General features: G+C 41.7%; 1 protein-coding gene across 22 annotated transcripts in view; it reads left to right on the top strand.

The window, feature by feature from the left end:
- The window catches only part of ACSL6 (acyl-CoA synthetase long chain family member 6), a 79656-nt gene that overhangs the window by 46139 nt on the left and 15985 nt on the right, over positions 1–17532 (top strand). For 11 of the 22 annotated variants that reach the window (XR_014508397.1, XM_083428728.1, XM_083428713.1 and 8 more), the window contains 10 exons: positions 1422–1536; positions 2448–2512; positions 4033–4134; positions 4231–4330; positions 5891–6069; positions 6645–6677; positions 8043–8094; positions 12277–12350; positions 15256–15333; positions 17392–17526. Coding sequence is in view for 21 of the 22 variants with exons in the window: in XM_083428728.1 (XP_083284854.1) it covers positions 1422–1536; positions 2448–2512; positions 4033–4134; positions 4231–4330; positions 5891–6069; positions 6645–6677; positions 8043–8094; positions 12277–12350; positions 15256–15333; positions 17392–17526 (933 nt within the window). In the remaining variant the exon portion in view is untranslated. Of the gene's footprint in view, positions 1–1421; positions 1537–2447; positions 2513–4032; positions 4135–4230; positions 4331–5890; positions 6070–6644; positions 6678–8042; positions 8095–12276; positions 12351–15255; positions 15475–17391; positions 17527–17532 lie in introns of all 22 variants that reach the window. The other 11 variants (XM_083428711.1, XM_083428725.1, XM_083428722.1 and 8 more) reach the window with 2 other exon arrangements.

The following is a 17532-nucleotide window of genomic DNA, read 5'->3' as shown; positions in this document are numbered from 1 at the left end:
AAGGAATTCAGAATGAAAATACTGAAGGGGCAGAAGTCAACACAGAGGAATAATTAAGAATACATTATCTCTGAACTGTAATGATGAGATCTAGTTTTTTTCAAGTCCACTAATCACAAGGATCAGCCATACCTAAACCTAGTATTTTCTTCAACCAATCTGGAGAAGGACAACCATATAATAATAATAATAATAATAATAATAATAATAATATCCAGGCTGATCAGTGGATTTATTCATTTTATTTGAAATAGGAAAGTTCAGGAAAATTTTGATTGAAACTTTAGGCTATTCTTTGATGTATAAAATAAGGAGACCATTAAAATGTTCCCACTACATTAGAAATGAGATAGTAGGCCACAAAATTCACATTGTGCCAGTGTTCAACTACATAAAGAGATGCTGTCAAAGGTGAGTAGGGGAAAAGCTACTGTTTTGAAGGTTGAGGCACACAGCTGTGTATAGAACAGTATCCCCCCTCTCCAACTGACTTCTTTGTGAGTAACATGAATGATGCAGCAAGACTCATGAAATATACATTTAATTCCATGCAAGTGTCCACAGGGAGCATTTCTGCAGCCAGCGGTAAGAGTATTTTGAAAGCACATTGTACAAAACAAGGATTCAGAAAAATCAATACAGCAAAATTGCAGGTTTGGAATGTTCTGTAATGTTATGCATAACCGAAGCATAAATAGAAACTTTTAGCAAGCAATTATGTTTTCACTGCACCGTAACATGTGGCTTTGAAGGTAACGCAGATTGATATATCCATCCACATGCTCTCCTACAGCTGAGGCTCCTGAAAGCGCATGCTTGTATGCTATTTGGCCTTTGAGCGATCATGCTGACACTATTTATTCTGTAGCACAATCCAAGCATCTGCATGTGTAAGCAGTTACACAATCTGGGTTTTAAATCAAGCAGGCAGCCTACGTGAGAGGAGGAAGCTCTGTGCTACAGACTTTTGCAACTCTTGGAAGAGTTGTTCGTAGAACAGAGATGACATGCTAAAGAGGAGGGGCTTAGCAGTGTCCTCCCCATTCCGCACTGTGTGACTGCTTACACATGAGCACAGCTAAACACCCAAATAGTGCTACTGTAAATTGACAAAAGGGACGTAGCCAGGCATGTCAACGCTCACATTCTTTAGGATCTTGACAGTCTTGCCAGAAAGACGTGAAGAGGGCGGTGGTGGAGAAACCAGGGACAAGAAGGGATCAATGTGAGCAAATGAAGCTATGTGTAGCTGTAGGTGCATGTCTGTTTGCATTGGGGATTAAGGAGTGTTTAGCATAGCTTTCTCTATACTGTCTCAGAGTCTGTACTTCAATGGCTTTAAGAACTTTGTCTGAGTAACTGGAATGTGACTCTAAGGGCCAAACTCCTGATCTCCCATTGTCTGTGTTGTTTCACTGTAGGGCTGGGATGGTGCACGGAGATCTGTAATAGGCAACAGCTCCCAACTGCTAACCCACTACTATGATGATGCAAGGACCATGTATGAGGTTTTTAGAAGGGGTTTTAATATATCTGGTAAGTATTTGGAAGTGGTAATGTGGACTTGTAGATCATAATGTTCAACTTCTCGCCTAAACTTCCTACTAGACCCACAGGGGGCTGTTGGCTCAATTTCTGTAAGAGGCCAGTTGTGAAGTGAACTTTGATGTTGACCAAGATTGGAAACTGCAATGGGCTGGAAGCAGTTTGGGATCTAGAAAACGAGGTGGTGGTCCAAATTGTTCACTGCAATTGATATTGCAACCCTTGCACATTGGTTCAAACAGCTTCAGCATCTAGCAGTATTAACGGTGTGTGTGTGCTTTCTGGCAGCCCCTCTTTGGGTGAACAGTAATCAGAGTATAAATTACTCTGTTCTGAAGCAAAAGAGATAATATCGCTAATTCCAGGAGGAGCTAAAATCATGCTATAACAATTCTACCAACCTTTAGGATAAATCTGATGTTATAATCACACCTCATATAGCCCTCCCTTCCATCCCTCCTGAAAAATATGCAGTATTTTGTTCTTGTTAGATGGAGGTTTTTCTTATTTTCCCTTCTGTCAAAGCAAACTGAACCAATGGGAGGTGACATTTAGAATGGAAGTATCAATCAGATAATGATGATGCAGCCCTCTAGAGTCTAGATATATTAATAAGGCAGTGGAGGTGCTTAATGTCACAGTCACCTTCTCATTTCTAAATGAGAACACTGAATGGTCCTTGAGGGAACTTACAGAATGCAATATTCCATTAGGCAAGATAGCTTCTGTTTGCATTTGATGGTTCTATGTATGAACTCCTGGATTGCTGACATACACCCTGACCTTGATAATAACAATGGTTTATTTTTAGGAGCACTCAGGCTGCCAGGAAGTGCATTATTAACCATCTTTTTGGGAAAGAATTATGGTTCTTATAGCTCATTTCATCTGTTTTTCTTTAGAAAATGGCCCCTGCTTAGGATTCAGGAAACCAAAACAGCCTTACCAGTGGTTGACCTATAAAGAGGTGAGGTTCATGTTATATTTTTCTTAATAGAACAACAACATTAGAAGAGGGTTTTTGAATTATTGCTCTTGTGGAATATGGTTCCTTCCACACAGCAGTTTGTTGTGAACTTAGTAATGCTCACATATGGAAGGTTTCTGTAGTGTCCATATGATGTTGTCCTCATTAAGATGACATCCCATATCTCCTTTCCAATTTTATCTGGTGTTATGTGTGTCTGCCGGTGTGGTTGCTCGAGAGCGAACAGGCAAGACTCCCACTGGTCTTTTCAAGGCTTTATTATCTGTACAAAACATTTACAGTGCAGAGCGTCTCAAGTCCATGTCTGCTCACTCGCTAGCAGAATCTGGGAGTGGGCGGTCCTTAAACTTTCCCCAGCATAGCAGTCTTTTGACACCCATCCTACGCCTCCCCTCTCTGCGCGTAAACCGACTGAGCAGAAAGGGCGTGGGCAAAGGGGGACCTGCCTCCCCCCCGCTTTGCTCAGGCCCAGTGTTGCAGCTCTCTCTAGCATCTTCTGAGCCCTGCATCCCTTCCCCACTGGAGGCGGGGCTTCCCTCCTCGCCAGAGGAAGAGCTGCTTTGCACGATCTTTGGAGGCTCCCTGTAACCCAACTCCCCTTCCACCTCTCGCCTCCGAGCTGATGGCAGTTCCCTGATATCTAGATTTACTACTTCTGAAGGGAGGGAGGTTAAAATCAAATTATTTAATGGCAAAACAATATGGGACAGCATTTTGATGAATATGATGTTGTGTGGATGCTGCACAAAACTTCCATGCATGAGAACCACCAAATTCACAGTAAACAACTCATTATTTACACTGTTTAATTTATTTTAATGCTGCCAGTGTTTTCAGCTGTACACAATTATTTCCCATATATTCAATAAATGTTTTCCAATCTTCTTTAGATGTATGTTCTTCTTGTTCTCGGATTCTATATGTTAAGTCTGCAAGTTGTGCATATTCTGTCAACTTAAGTTGCCATTCTTCTTTGGTTCACAGTAAACAACTCTTTATGAGACGCGGGTGGCGCTGTGGGTTAAACCACAGAGCCTAGGGCTTGCTGATCAGAAGGTCGCGGTTCGAATCCCCGTGACGGGGTGAGCTCCCGTTGTTTGGTCCCTGCTGCTGCCCACCTAGCAGTTCGAAAGCACGAAGTGCAAGTAGATAAATAGGTACCGCTCTGGCGGGAAGGTAAACGGCGTTTCCGTGCGCTGCTCTGGTTTCGCCAGAAGTGGCTTAGTCATGCTGGCCACATGACCCAGAAGCCATATGCTGGCTCCCTTGGCCAGTAAAGCAAGATGAGTGCTGCAACCCCAGAGTCGTCTGCGACTGAACCTAACAGTCAGGGGTCCCTTTACCTTTACCTAAACAACTCTTTGGAAGTGCCCATACACTATAAGAGCTGTTTGTGAACAAACACAAAATCCCTGTTAAGAATATCATTGGATTTGCCTAATGCAATGTGCAAGATGATCCTCTGTTAATTCTTCTTAAGTGTTTTCTTTTACTTTCAGGTTGCCGAAAGAGCAGAAGCATTGGGATCAGGTTTACTCCAAAAGGGGTGCAAACCATCAGCAAGTCAGTTTATTGGGGTTTTTGCACAAAACCGGCCAGAGGTGAGCTTCAAGAAAACCAGAGCCTTATCTCCAACTTCACATTTTATTCATATTTATTGCAAACTGTAACTTATACCTTTCATAATCTCCTTCCAGTGGATCATTTCTGAGCTGGCTTGCTATACCTATTCCATGGTTGTGGTTCCCCTGTATGATACGTTAGGCCCTGGAGCCATTCGTTATATTATCAACACAGGTAAAAAGAAATGTAGATTCATTGTGAGTAAATAGCTTCATAGAAAGCTATTTTTGCGATGTAAAACAGCAACAGCTTTGGCTTTGGGAGCATTATTTCACCAATAAGAATCGCTTCACTTCTGAATCCTCACTTTCTAGTGAAATGTTAGAAGAGGAAAACAGAAGGTCTTGCACACACAAAAAAAACCTGACTGGGTGGTTACAAGTGGTTGTTTTATCACACGACTGATATATAATGTTGCTCCTTGGCAGGATGATATAGCCAACCAAGCTACCCTAGGGCAGATTGGTTGACTGTGTGTTTTATTGTGTAGGTTGTCAAGCCAATATAAACATCGTGATATTTAATAGGTACTTTTAGTGTTAATATTCAAATACTGTATCTTTTTAAGATCCTTTACCAAGTCCTCATTCCCTACTACAAAAAAAAGCTATTAAAATTTCAGCAGGGCAATCAGACCTAACCTGTCAAATTCATACCTTTGAATGCACTTCAGAAGATACCCAAGGTAGAATTTGAACATTAAGCACTAGTATCAACAGAGTCTAGTTGTGGCTCTGTAATGGTTTCCTTTTTGGAGTTCCAGGGTAACACTAGTTCATTTCAGCAGTCATCCACTGGCAATATGGTACCAGAACACCTGCACTTTCATTTTGCGTTTTGGCTTTTTGTCTGGCAACAATCATTTCCCATCAGAAAAGATTGATCTCTCTGCTCCCTTTCTTTATAAATACTAAAGCAATTGAAGGTGTATACCAGTATTTCCAAAGGAAAACTGTCATAAAGTGTGTGAGAGAGTGTGTTATTTTGTATCCTGCTTTTTGCCCAAAGACCCCAAAGTGGCTCATGACATTTATAAAGTAGGGCACGGTCAGCCATGGGGAGAGTCAGACCAGAAGATGAAGAACAAGTTGAAAACTAGGAGAACAAGTTGAAAACTAAAATTTTAAAATATTGAAATCAAGATACACAGAAGAAAGCAAGTGTGGTTGATGAGCCTGGAAAAGCAAGAGCTGTTAAATTAAGGAATTGGTGTATTTGTTTATTTGAGCTATTCCGCGGTATTGACCCGGGTGAAGTACAAAACATAGGCTGATATCTGGTGCTGGTCATACTCCAAAAAAATCCATCCACTTAAGACTATTGATTTCAGTGTTCTATTCTGAATATGACTCAGTTGGACATCACCAATTAAATAAAAGCCAGCCAACCAAATAATAAAATAAGCAACATACTAAAATGCACCAATGCACAAAAAAGTCAGTTAAACACCAGAGTAGGTGAATCAACATAAAGCACTTAAAATGCATTGGCAAATGAATAAACCTTAAGCTGTGCATTGAAATGATAACAATGTTGGTCCTGCTTCTTCCTGTAAAGGGTGGGAGGGTTTTTCACAGATGGGAGGCCACCACAGAAAAGGCTCCTCTGCATTCCTATATCTCTTTGTATAACGGTCAGTGACAAATTTCAATGGAGGGCGGATTATGATTTTTTAAAAAGAGAAATGTGTTGACACTGCACTACAATTTTCTGTTTGTTTCTTTGTGTGTTTAGCTGATATTTCTATAGTAGTTTGTGATAAGCCCGAAAAAGCCAGAATCCTCTTAGAAAATGTAGAGAAAAAACAAACTCCAGGCTTGAAATTCATTATTTTGATGGACCCTTTTGAGAAGGATCTTAAAGAAAGAGGGCAAAAGTGTGGAGTTCAAATCCAGGCTATGCAGGAAGTAGAGGTAAGGTTCTTATGCACTGTTTAACTGATCTCACGTTACATTGTTTATGCGGTTAAGCAGCAGTTCTACAGAATTATAACAAATTAAAGTTATGTGGTATGCCATCATATTGTGTGTGTGTGTGTGTGTGTGTGTGTGTGTGTGAAGACTTGGACTAGCACAAATATAAAATGCACTGATGGACAATCAAAATGGCCAAAGTAATAATAATAAGAGGTGATTATTTTTTATGTCTATGCTTTTCATTGTGCAAACAGTTTTTCCTCTTATTTGTCGCCATCTGATATTACAACATGACACAAGCAAATGAGAGGCACACTGCAGAAAGGCATCTGCAGAAAGCGTAGCCCTGGTGACTCAAGAAAGTGGGCCAATCCACAGGCTATAGCATGGGTGGCTAACCTCTGGCCTTCCAGATGTTGTTGGGACCCCCAGCCAGCATGGCCAATGGTCAAGGATGATATTCCAGCAACATCTAAAGGGCACTAGGTTAGCCACCTTCCTGCAGCAGGGCTAAAGGCCTTTGGCCAATCCACATATATTAAATTGCTCTCCTTTTTATTAAATCCTTTCAGGACTGTGGTCGAGAAAGTCGGCGTGCCCCTGTAGTGAGTATAATCCCTTTTATTCCACACTGAACATTTCCTCATGAACAATGAGCACAATTTACCACAAACGTCTCCTGTGCAAGCATAACTGAAATGAATGAAAGCTGCAGAACAGCCTGTCTCCGTCCTTGTGCATGGCCCATTTGTTTTAATGAAAGCTGGTGCAGGGGTCTTTGTAGATGATTCTCATATTTAAGTACCATGTGGTTTTAAATGGAATCGAAGTTACTTGTGAAAAGCACAATTGGCCACGTTTCTTGCTGTGTATTAGAAGTTTGCCACTGGGTCCCTTTTTTCTTTTCTTTTTTGGAATATTTCAGCTTAATGGACAAGGCATGTGATAAGTAAAATGGCAGTAAGATGGGGAAGGGTAAGACACTTGGTAAATATAGTCTAGTACAGATAAGTGCCTAGCCAAACGACATGCTAGAGGTGGCCACCGAAGCAGTTATTACAAAGGCCCCTTCTTCATTACAAAGCACCCTGGGTAAACAAATTGAGTGCTTAAACATTCAATATGATCAGAGACTACAAAGTGATCCACTGTGGGGCAGAAATTAAAAATTCTGAATTTTTCTCACATGAAGTATCAGCTGAGAAAAAATAAAGCAGTGAACTCTGAGGAAATGACTACTACCCAACTACCTAAGTTCAAACAGCAGCACCAGAGCTGCTAGAATGCTGGGAATCACTTAAACTAACAGTACAAACAGGATCGGCTTGTTAATTAGCCTCGCTGAGGCCGCAGGCTGGCAGCAGATCCTTCGCATACCTTTGCTGCTCCTCCTCCGGCTGCAGATAGGAGTTACTGCCATCCCAGTTGCCCCTGAGGGCGAAGGTCCCTCTGCCACTGCCTGCTCCTCTTCAGACTCTATTTTTTCCTCCCTTGACACCTTCAATGTGCTGGAGCTTCCCTGCACCACTTCCAGTCGCCTCAGGTGACAGAGGAGGAGGAGGAGGGAGCTGAGGGCACCAATTTATGATTTCCCTCAAGTGGCTAAATATCATGGGCCAGCCCTGAGTACAATCTCTTACTCAGAGGTAAGTCCCATTGCATCTAGTGGGACTTAGTCCCAGCTATGTGTGCATATGATTGCAGCCCAGCACTCCTGCATGGCAAGTTATTCAAAGAAAGTAATCTGCTTCGTATGCTTGGAACAAAATACTTTGGCCAGAGGGACAAAGAATTCACACAGTGCGAAAGCATCATAATTTGTCTCAAACCTGCACTGTAAGGTTAAAAATAGATAAGCAATGTACAAGGAGCTCCCTGCTCTCCTTGGGAAGGAAGGCTGGGGTGTAAATCATATAAATAAGTAAAATAAATGAACTAAGACATTTCTTTTTCTTCCATGACTTTTCTAGCCTCCTCGACCAGAAGATCTATCGATAGTCTGTTTTACTAGTGGCACTACAGGTAAACTTGACCAGTTTTGCAACAGTTTTCCTTGGGCCTTAATAATGGTGACATTGTACAGAAAAGCATTTTGATTCCATTAAAATAATATGTAAATAGATATCAGATGTATGTAAATTTAAGTTATGTGTATATTTTAAAACATATTTCATATATACCAGAAAGGATATGAAAATATACTACTATACAAATTGTAGAACACTGGCAGATGATAAACAGACAGACTGCTGCTTTGTAAGTTACTTAAATTTATTCATTGCATTTTGAAAAATAATAGAAACATGTATGCAGAATTCTCTGAGGATATCACTAGTTTTAGTTTAACATTGCTTATTAAGTTTACTATTAAAAAATAAATAAAAGTCAACCTAGCTGAACCATTACAGCTAATGAGCCAAAGTTTCTTATCACTTGAAATGTTCACTAATGTAAAAATATATATATCAACTCCTGTTTGCGGCTTCTGATTATTTTAACCATGCAGCCAATCCCGCCTCATTTTCGAGCAGGGCAGAATGAGAACTACAAACAGATCACTGCCAATATCCATGGGCTTTATCCTGAGTAACTTAGTCAGGATCCAATGTTACCCAGCAGGAAGTAAAAAAAAAAAAAAAAGCACTAGAAAACTAAAGATAACAGAAACAATGAAATGCTGCCGCCCTGGAAAAAAATATCTCTGCTTGTATCTTTCTCCTTAAGCCTTTCCAGCCAGAGGATGCAGGCATATTGTCCACCACCATAAACTTAGGAACTAGCCCCTCATAGGAATTGACTTTGATAGAAAACAAAGAGCATTGTATGATGATTGTGACAGTTCTTTCAAAACTGTGCCAAATGTCCCTTCTGAAAACCTGCCATAACTAAATGGTTGTATCCAAGTGATCCAAGAAGCTATCTACTAATTTTTATGACATTAATTCTGACGGGGTCGGAATAACTGATTCCAGTAAGATGACAAATGATAAGGTGATACTGTATTCTATAGTGGCAAGACATACCGGTACTTAAGAGTTGAGGTTGGACACAGCCACCCCCAAAGAAAAAAAGTTATGAATTGCCATGACTGAAGAAGCTGACTTGCTGACTTTTTCTTGTTTGAGGCAAGGCATAAAATATAACACAAATAATCTTTACATTTATTCTCCTTTCTCAGAAATTCACTATTATTATTATTATTATTATTATTATTATTATTAATACCCCGCCCATCTGGCTGGGTTTCCCCAGCCACTCTGGGTAGCTTCCAACAAAACACTAAAATACAATAACCTATTAAACATTAAAAGCTTCCCTAAACAGAGCTGCCTTCAGATGTCTTCTAAAAGTTTGGTAGTTATTTTTCTCTTTGACATCTGGTGGGAGGGCATTCCACAGGGCGGGTGCCACTACTGAGAAGACCCTCTGCCTGGTTCCCTGTAACTTGGCTTCTCGCAGCGAGGGAACCACCAGAAGGCCCTCGGTGCTGGACCTCAGTGTCCGGGCAAAACGATGGAGGTGGAGATGCTCCTTCAGGTATCCTGGACCAAGGCCATTTAGGGCTTTAAAGGTCAGCACCAACACTTTGAATTGTGCTCGGAAATGTACTGGGATATTAATCTGTGAGCCTAACAGTTATTTTAAAAAAAACAACAACACAACTTCTTGATTGAGTCTTAGCTACTTCCAAAGATGCTGAAACAGTCACTAGTGGTAATGAAGATCTTTTAACAAGAACTCTTGTTTGTTTTGCATATTAAGTTTTTGGAATTTAAAATGCTCCTAGTGTGTGTTAGGCTAAGGGTGTACAGACTCTGGCGCCATTTCCTGACCCAATTTAATGGCCACTGAGCAATGGAATTTTTCCCTAGGCATTTGGATTGTGTGCTGGTTTTGATCTGGATCTGATGCAAGGGCTCCAGGTGTCTGGGTGCTGCTGCTTGCATTGCACATTTACATTTAACAATGTCAGTGTGATGTTTTCCGTAGCATGCTTTTGCTCTTGTATGAGTTGTGCAATACACTGGTCTAGTTCAGATATAATGCTACACCATAGCAATTAAGCACAGATTTCCAGATTGTCCAAACACAGACATTCTGTGGTTAATCTTAAAGGTAGTTAGCAAAAGTAAGCCAGCTTCAGGGCATAGTTTAGCTTCCTGGTCTGAGGGGAAATCATGTACCACCTTGCTGAAGCTAAGCAAGTCCAGCTCTGGTCAGTGCCTGGCTGGGTGATCACTTTAAAACTCTTTCCAGCTTCCTGCCATGTTGAGGTGGCAACACTAGAAATTGCAGCCTAAATATGCTTGGGACCTTCCAGGACAGCAGGAGGGAGGGTGCAATGGCTGTAGGAGAAAAGGGAAATTTGTGAACATCACTCCTGTTCATTGAAGCCTTCAGTGGATCAAAGAGCCTTCTGTGAATGGAAGTATGCCATACAAAATAGCCCTAAATGTTTTAAAGAGCCACGTGTACACTGGCTTGGGTTCCATGATGAAAGAAAGGTAGGCTGTAAATGTAGAAAAATAAACAAACATAATGAATAGTTTATGAAGCTGGTTTGTTTTTACCTGCCATGGTGAAGACAGAGCACAGTTTTAGGGTTCAGTATTAAATGCTAAACCACAATTAATCTAAAGTGAAAGTGGAATCTGCTGATCTAGTTGTGGCTGTGTGAGAGGAGAAAGAATGAATGAGTGAACAAGCCTGTGGCAGCGGGAGGGCTAGGTTCCTTCTCCTAACAGGAAACCATTTTTGCCTTCAACATGACTTCTTTTCCTGCTTCCTGTCATGTTGAGGTGGCAACACTAGAAATTGCAGCCTAAATATGCTTGGGACCTTCCAGGACAGCAGGAGGGAGGGTGCAATGGCTGTAGGAGAAAAGGGAAATTTGTGAACATCGCTCCTGTTCATTGAAGCCTTCAATGGATCAAAGAGCCTTCTGTGAATGGAAGTACGCCATACAAAATAGCCCTAAATGTTTTAAATATAATTATCATTGCTAGTCTAAACATCAATCGGGGACTATCTAGGGTGTGAGACACAGTCCAAATCAGAGACTCGGAACCAAACCCTGTTCTTTACCTTGGAGTACATTCTTCCCATATACACTTCTGACTTGCCCTACAGGTGTTGGGCCAAGCTACGCAGTTTTAGTTCACACGGTTATTGTATTAACACAATTAATGATAGATCCATTGCTGCTAATTTAGATGTCACTTATGGACAAAATTCTGGCCCAAAACATACTGCTGTCTGAGGCAAGGGGCAAGATTGTGCTGCCTCCCATATTCCTCACACAAAAAACAAATGGATTGCTTTGGAGAAATCCCGGTGAGCGTCTTAAGCAATACTGAAGTAATGGTTTGAGATATATAAAGCTATAACACACAAACCTTTGAAAGCATTAAAAAGCTGCTTGCTTTTCAAGGTAGTCCAGGAGCAAGCATGTTCATTTTAATGATACTTTAAATACTTCAAAATGAGATCACTTGGAGGAAAAGCTTATTGTGCCCTCTTTCAATACCAGATAGAAAAGTATTCCTCAGGGAATGGAAAAGGTCCACTGCTGGTGGTCCCTGGAGGTTCGTTTTGTGGTTACACGCGGGGCTTTTTACACCTCCCTTCCATGAGTGTGCTTTCTTTAAAACTAGTGCAATTAAAGCATCTTAAATTGTTAAAGTGCTCAACAAATCAGCTGAGAATGTGCATCCTATTATGGGTCACTGTATACTAAATAATCCAGAGGCAGTTTCCTGAGAGAGTCCAGTGGTGCTGGTTGTCTCTGCTATATACCAACTATAATCTTCCCTTCAGTCTTTCCATGACAGACTTGTTTATGACAATAGTGTTCACAGAAGTCTAATTTCATCTGCATGATAGGCATAACGGAAGGGAATCCTGATTTAACTACAGCTTTGCTGGGATTTCAAATGTAGGCACAGAGCTCAGTTTGGGTCACTGAGGTGGTTCTGCTTTATCAGTGGTGGAGAACCTGTGCTGGACTCCTCCCATCATCCCTGACCATCGGTCCTGCTGGCTGGGGCTGATGGAAGGCGAGAGTCCAGAAACATCTGGCATGCTGCAGGTTCCTCATCTCCGTATTATGCTTTGGTCCGGAAAAAGAAACGGGAATTCCCTTTAATTCAACTTTGGAAACTCTTAAGTGTTCCTTTGATGTATTTTTCTTCTTCCATTCTCCAGGTAACCCTAAAGGTGCTATGCTGACTCATGGGAATGTGGTTGCTGATTTTTCAGGTTTTTTGAAAGTGACAGAGGTGAATATTCTATCTATTTATGTTGCAAAAAAATTTCAGCAGAATGTATAACATGCGGTGAATCGGTTACTTTGATGTGGAAACAGCTACCGGATGTGAAACTGCCGTTTTGAGAGGTCCTCCTTGCCTTGGTGCATCTGGTGATACTCTTTCAAACAGAGCTGGGTTGAGTGTTTTTTTTGCAGGATGCTGAAATCTCCAGATCCATCAAAATAATTCAGGTATCAGTTAAGATACTAGCCTACAATGGTCAGTGAGTCTTTTTCTACATAGAAAAGGTTTCAGAATTTTGTTTAAGTCTTTATCCTCTTTTGTATGAGGATAACATCCCAACTTGAGGATAAAGTTAGAAATATTTTGGAAAGAGGGAAGCAAATCAGGGCTGGAGCGGTGTGTCCTCAGCTTCAAAATGAGATAGCAGTCTGTGTTACCTAAAATGAGTCACGGAACTTTGAACGCTTCTTCTCTTTGTGCTCTGGAAGAATTGCCAGTAGGAATGTCATTTTCCATCATTCTTTGTCTGTCTCTCTCTCTGTACTCCAGATTGGAGTATATACCATAAATGTGTTTCCTACAGTAAAGCTTCATCTGCATTGCTGAAAAACCTCGGTCTCGTGCAGTGCCTTATTGGGTGCACAGATAGTCCTTCCCATTGTATTTACCAACTCTTCTAACTGGTTGACTTTTGCTTTCTTAAAGCATGGGTCCTACAATTAATGCAGTAGCAGGAAGCATGGTGGGGCTGTGCCACTCATCTGACCTCCCTCCAACTGCATACCATGATGATGAGGGACAGTGGCAAGGCAGTACAGTGCAAATGCACCAGCAGGAGCACTGTATTAGTTCTGCAGGCACGTTAGCACTGTGCTGACCTTAGTGGCATCTTGCTCCTTCCCCTCTCCATCCTGGTATGCAGCAGCTACTCAGTCAGAGGAACTTCAGTTGAGTGGCAGAGGCCTACCACGCTGTCAGCTTCTGTATTTATGTAAGTCATAATTCATAGGGGCTTACATGGATATAATCCCCTGTAAGACTGTGAGGAGTTATCACCGTAATATGAGAAGGAAATATAATTGTAAAATGTAGCCACAGGTGATTCCTTCTGTGCATTGCTCTTCTTAGTTTGAATGTGAAATAATGTAATGTCTTTGGAGGTTAAATGAGAACCTAGAATCAATGGTGGGTTGTAAAAATAGGATCAAATTATCCTACATCAAAGCATTGTTACATCAAAGGATTTGTCCAGCCTTAGCAAGAATGTGTTGGACTGTTCATGAAAGTTTAGTACAATCGAGGAACATGTGCTATCAGTCTCTCTGTTCCTGGATGAATGCATCCAGAAGAAAGTTACTTTATATAGTCCTGTTCTTAGAATCACTAAACAGGATTAGAAACACCACTCCACATTTTAGATGTGTGATTTATGATCACTGTTGTTTCAGTTAGTTTGCCATGATTTCCATAGCCTATATAAATAAATAGTAGCTTCAAGGTTGGTAGCTTAATTCTTTTTGCCATTCGTGAACATGTTTAGTGTTACGAGCTGGGCTTACAATTCTGTAGCAGTTTAATTCCACATTAATTACCCGTCAAGTGTCCTTATGGATAATGTGGATCAAACTTTCCTTTAAAAAAAAAAAATGAACAAAAGAGAGGAAGATAAAAAGATGGCCTCTTCCACTGAGAAAACTTTGTGATCATGGCAGCAAAAACCTGCTGGGTATTAACTAATGTTACATTATCATTTAAAGTTGATATCCAAGTGCCGATTTAAGCCATAGCAGGCATCTAATACTTTAAGTCTGCAAGATTAGTTCATAAGGTTGCCTTTTTCTCTCCCTAGTAGGATTTCTGTGCCATGCTGCCTGGTAGGAAAAGTCTAATCTATTAAATTTTGGTTATCAAATTCCCTTTGTATCCCCTCAAAGTGTCACCTGCTACATTTCTACTGAAGAACATAGGAAGCTGTCTTATAAACTGAGTCCGACCACTGGTCTGTCTGGCTCAGTGTTTAACACTGACTGGCAGCAGCTCTCCAGAATTTCAAACAGGAATCTTTTCCAGCCCTACCTGGAAATACCAGGGATTGGACCTGGAACTTTTTGCAAGCAAAGCACATAGGTTCCAGCACTGAGCCATAGTCCTGCTTATCAGGTAGCTTATTAGTGGCAAAAGAATCCTGGCAGGGAGGGGTGAGGATCCTGTCAACCTTATGATCCAATCTTCTGGTCTTGAGCTGTACTAATGCTCAAACGGGTATTTGGAAATAAAGTTTAAATCATTTGCCATACAAGGTGTGCAAAAAAGATCTGCTGTAGCCGAGTGGTGCAGGACACACTTTGCATGCAAAAGGTCCTCAGTTCAATTCCCAGCATCTGCCCGCAGGGCTGTGGAAGACTCCTGCCTGACAGTCTGGAAATCTGCATCCAGTCAGTGCAGAGCGATAGACTGGCTTCCCATGCTCCCAATTCAGGTGAATGTTGGCACTCAGCTTTGTTGTTTAGCAACCGGACACCTTTGCAGGAAACCTCTTAGGAGAAAAGAGCTATGCCTTTACCTTGGAATATCACAGGGCAACAGAAGTGACAAGGACAGAGGACATGAAGCCCAAGCGCATTGGTCGAAGGGCATGCTCACCACCCAGCTCTCCGCACATGCTCTGCGCAGCGGAGAGCGCTCTCTGCATACGTCCCTGTGTTCTTCACCACTCCTGCTAACATAGTTCCATTGGTGTTGTGGCCTAACGCATTACTTCAAACACTGTTCTCTTTTTTCTCGCTTAATAATCTTTACCCCTTTTGCTCCTCTTGGTGCCATTTTTCTTTTTTATTGTTTTATGACTTTCTTGTTGTGTCTTCCTGTCAGTGTTTCTTTCCTTTCTGTCTCCCATGCCCTTCATCTGCAGAAAGTGATCTTTCCGAGACAGGACGATGTGCTCATCTCCTTCCTGCCTTTGGCTCACATGTTTGAAAGAGTGATACAGGTAAGAAACCTGTCTAGACTGACCCGGGCCTTGCGGGGCTCCTTGTTTTTGTTTTTTTTCCAGAGTCAGTGGTCTCCTACATATGAGGATGCACACATTTCCTATTTGCCTTTAGCACACATGTTTGAGAGAATGGTACAGGTAAGGTCTTAGTGTCAGTGGAAGTCCACTAATTCCCCTTGATCAATGAGTCTGCTAATGGTCACATTTCTATGCCACACTAAACTGTAGTTTAGCATGACGCGCATAAGCTGCACAGAGCTGCAGTGTCAGGCTTACACACTCCTCCTCCTCTGCATGTCTGAGAAAAGGAGTGATTTCAACATGGTCAGTTTCCACAAGCCCAGTTCAAAGCATAGTTTCTGAAGCTGTATTGTTTAAACTAACCATAGTTAACATTAAGAACAGCTCTAGGCTTAGGCAACATGGGAAACAGCGCTTAACCAAAAGTGAAGGCTTTTGAACTCCTCCTCATGGCTGCATGGAAGTAAGAGAGGGGAGGAGAGGGAAGAGCCTGAAGCAGGCATAGGCAAACTCGGCCCTCCAAATGTTTTGGGACTACAACTCCCATCATCCCTAGCTAAAAGGACCAATGGTCAGGAATGATGGGAGTTGTAGTCCCAAAACATCTGGAAGGCTGAGTTTGCCTATACCTGGCCTGAGGCTTAATGCTGCCTGTGCACATCCATGGTTTAGGTTTTACCGTGGATTCAGTGGCTGCAATGTGGTTTGCAACTACAGCCTGTCTACTGTAAAAGTAAAAACACTTACACTCCAGAAATGCCATGGGCTATTTGACAGGGGGAATTTTCAAGCCCCAGTTCTTTGGCACCACCCCAGACAATATCTCCCAACTTCCAGCTTCTGCAGAACCTGTCTGCTGCAGCATAACGGGATACTGACTGCTCCAAAACTAGTGTTGAAATTTCTAGTGGACTTAAACACGACTGAATAAGCATTCTTTTATTCCACTGACTTAAAGCTGGGTCTGAAGAAAACTGTCCCCAACAGAGCCTGAATCACAGCACCAGGTGTAGTTTTCCTTTAGCAAGGAAACAAATATCAACAAATAAAGGTCTCTCTTGAAGAAACTTTTATATGAATTTGAGATTAATCCAGTTACCATGCAAAAGAACGGAAAGACCCAAAGGTTAAATAATAACAACATATTATTTTCTGAGAGAGGCTAGAAATTGGACAGCTCTTGATAACAGATTTAGGGGTGGGGAGGAGAAAAATGCCTCCCTATCCCGTTCTGCTGAGATATTCCTTCTGTCAATGGACAGGCAGCATTGAGTACTCCCCTACAGAAATTAACAACCGGAGAGGCAGTTTTCATAAGCACCATAATGACAGTAGCTGCTGCCAGTTCATAAATCATCTGGTTCACATATTACATTGTCTATGCTAACATATACTGGGAAAAGTACAAGACCCTTTGCATGTAGGTGTCCTGGCTCCCACCCAACACCCAGAAACCCTAATGTGTGAGTAAGACGAGATGTTTATTCACGCAAGTAATGGTACAAGGTCAGCAGAAGACAAAGAGTTCAGGAATCAGGGAATACTTTCAGAACTGGATGGAAGCAACAAAGATGTCCCGACAGGTTTCATGCCCCACCCACTAACCTTTTAAAGGCATGGCATGCTCACTCACAAGATTCACTCACTTTGTAGGAATGTCAGAATTGCAACCATGTGCTCCTTCAGGGTGGGTGGGTCTGCTCCCTCCTGCGAAGGTGGCAGCTGCTTCTAGGCAACAATACTGCACTCTAGGCTCCAGATTCCCTGTCTAGCAACGCCTGATCTCACCATTCAGGTCTCCTTTCAGTTTCCTCCTCCGATGTTGGGGCTTGCCAATCCAAACCTGATCCCAATCACACAGCTGAGATCTTAACATTATGACCAAATGACCCATACTAAATGACCCAGATCAAGGAGAGCTATTCATAAATACCCAAATAATGCTTAAGAAAGCATTGTTTAAATGAGCAGGAAGAATAGTCCCTATGTATGTGATTAAACTAAAAAAAAATTTTTCTGCCTTTCCCATCACAGTCTGTAGTGTATTGCCATGGCGGGCGAATTGGGTTCTTCCAAGGGGACATTCGCCTACTGTCTGATGATATGAAAGCACTGCGTCCCACCATATTTCCTGTTGTGCCAAGACTGCTGAACAGGATGTATGACAAGGTAAGC

Source organism: Podarcis tiliguerta (genome assembly GCF_965153285.1).
Source record: "Podarcis tiliguerta genome assembly, chromosome: 2".
Taxonomy (NCBI): domain Eukaryota; kingdom Metazoa; phylum Chordata; class Lepidosauria; order Squamata; family Lacertidae; genus Podarcis; species Podarcis tiliguerta.
This window is presented reverse-complemented; position numbering and strand designations above follow the sequence as displayed.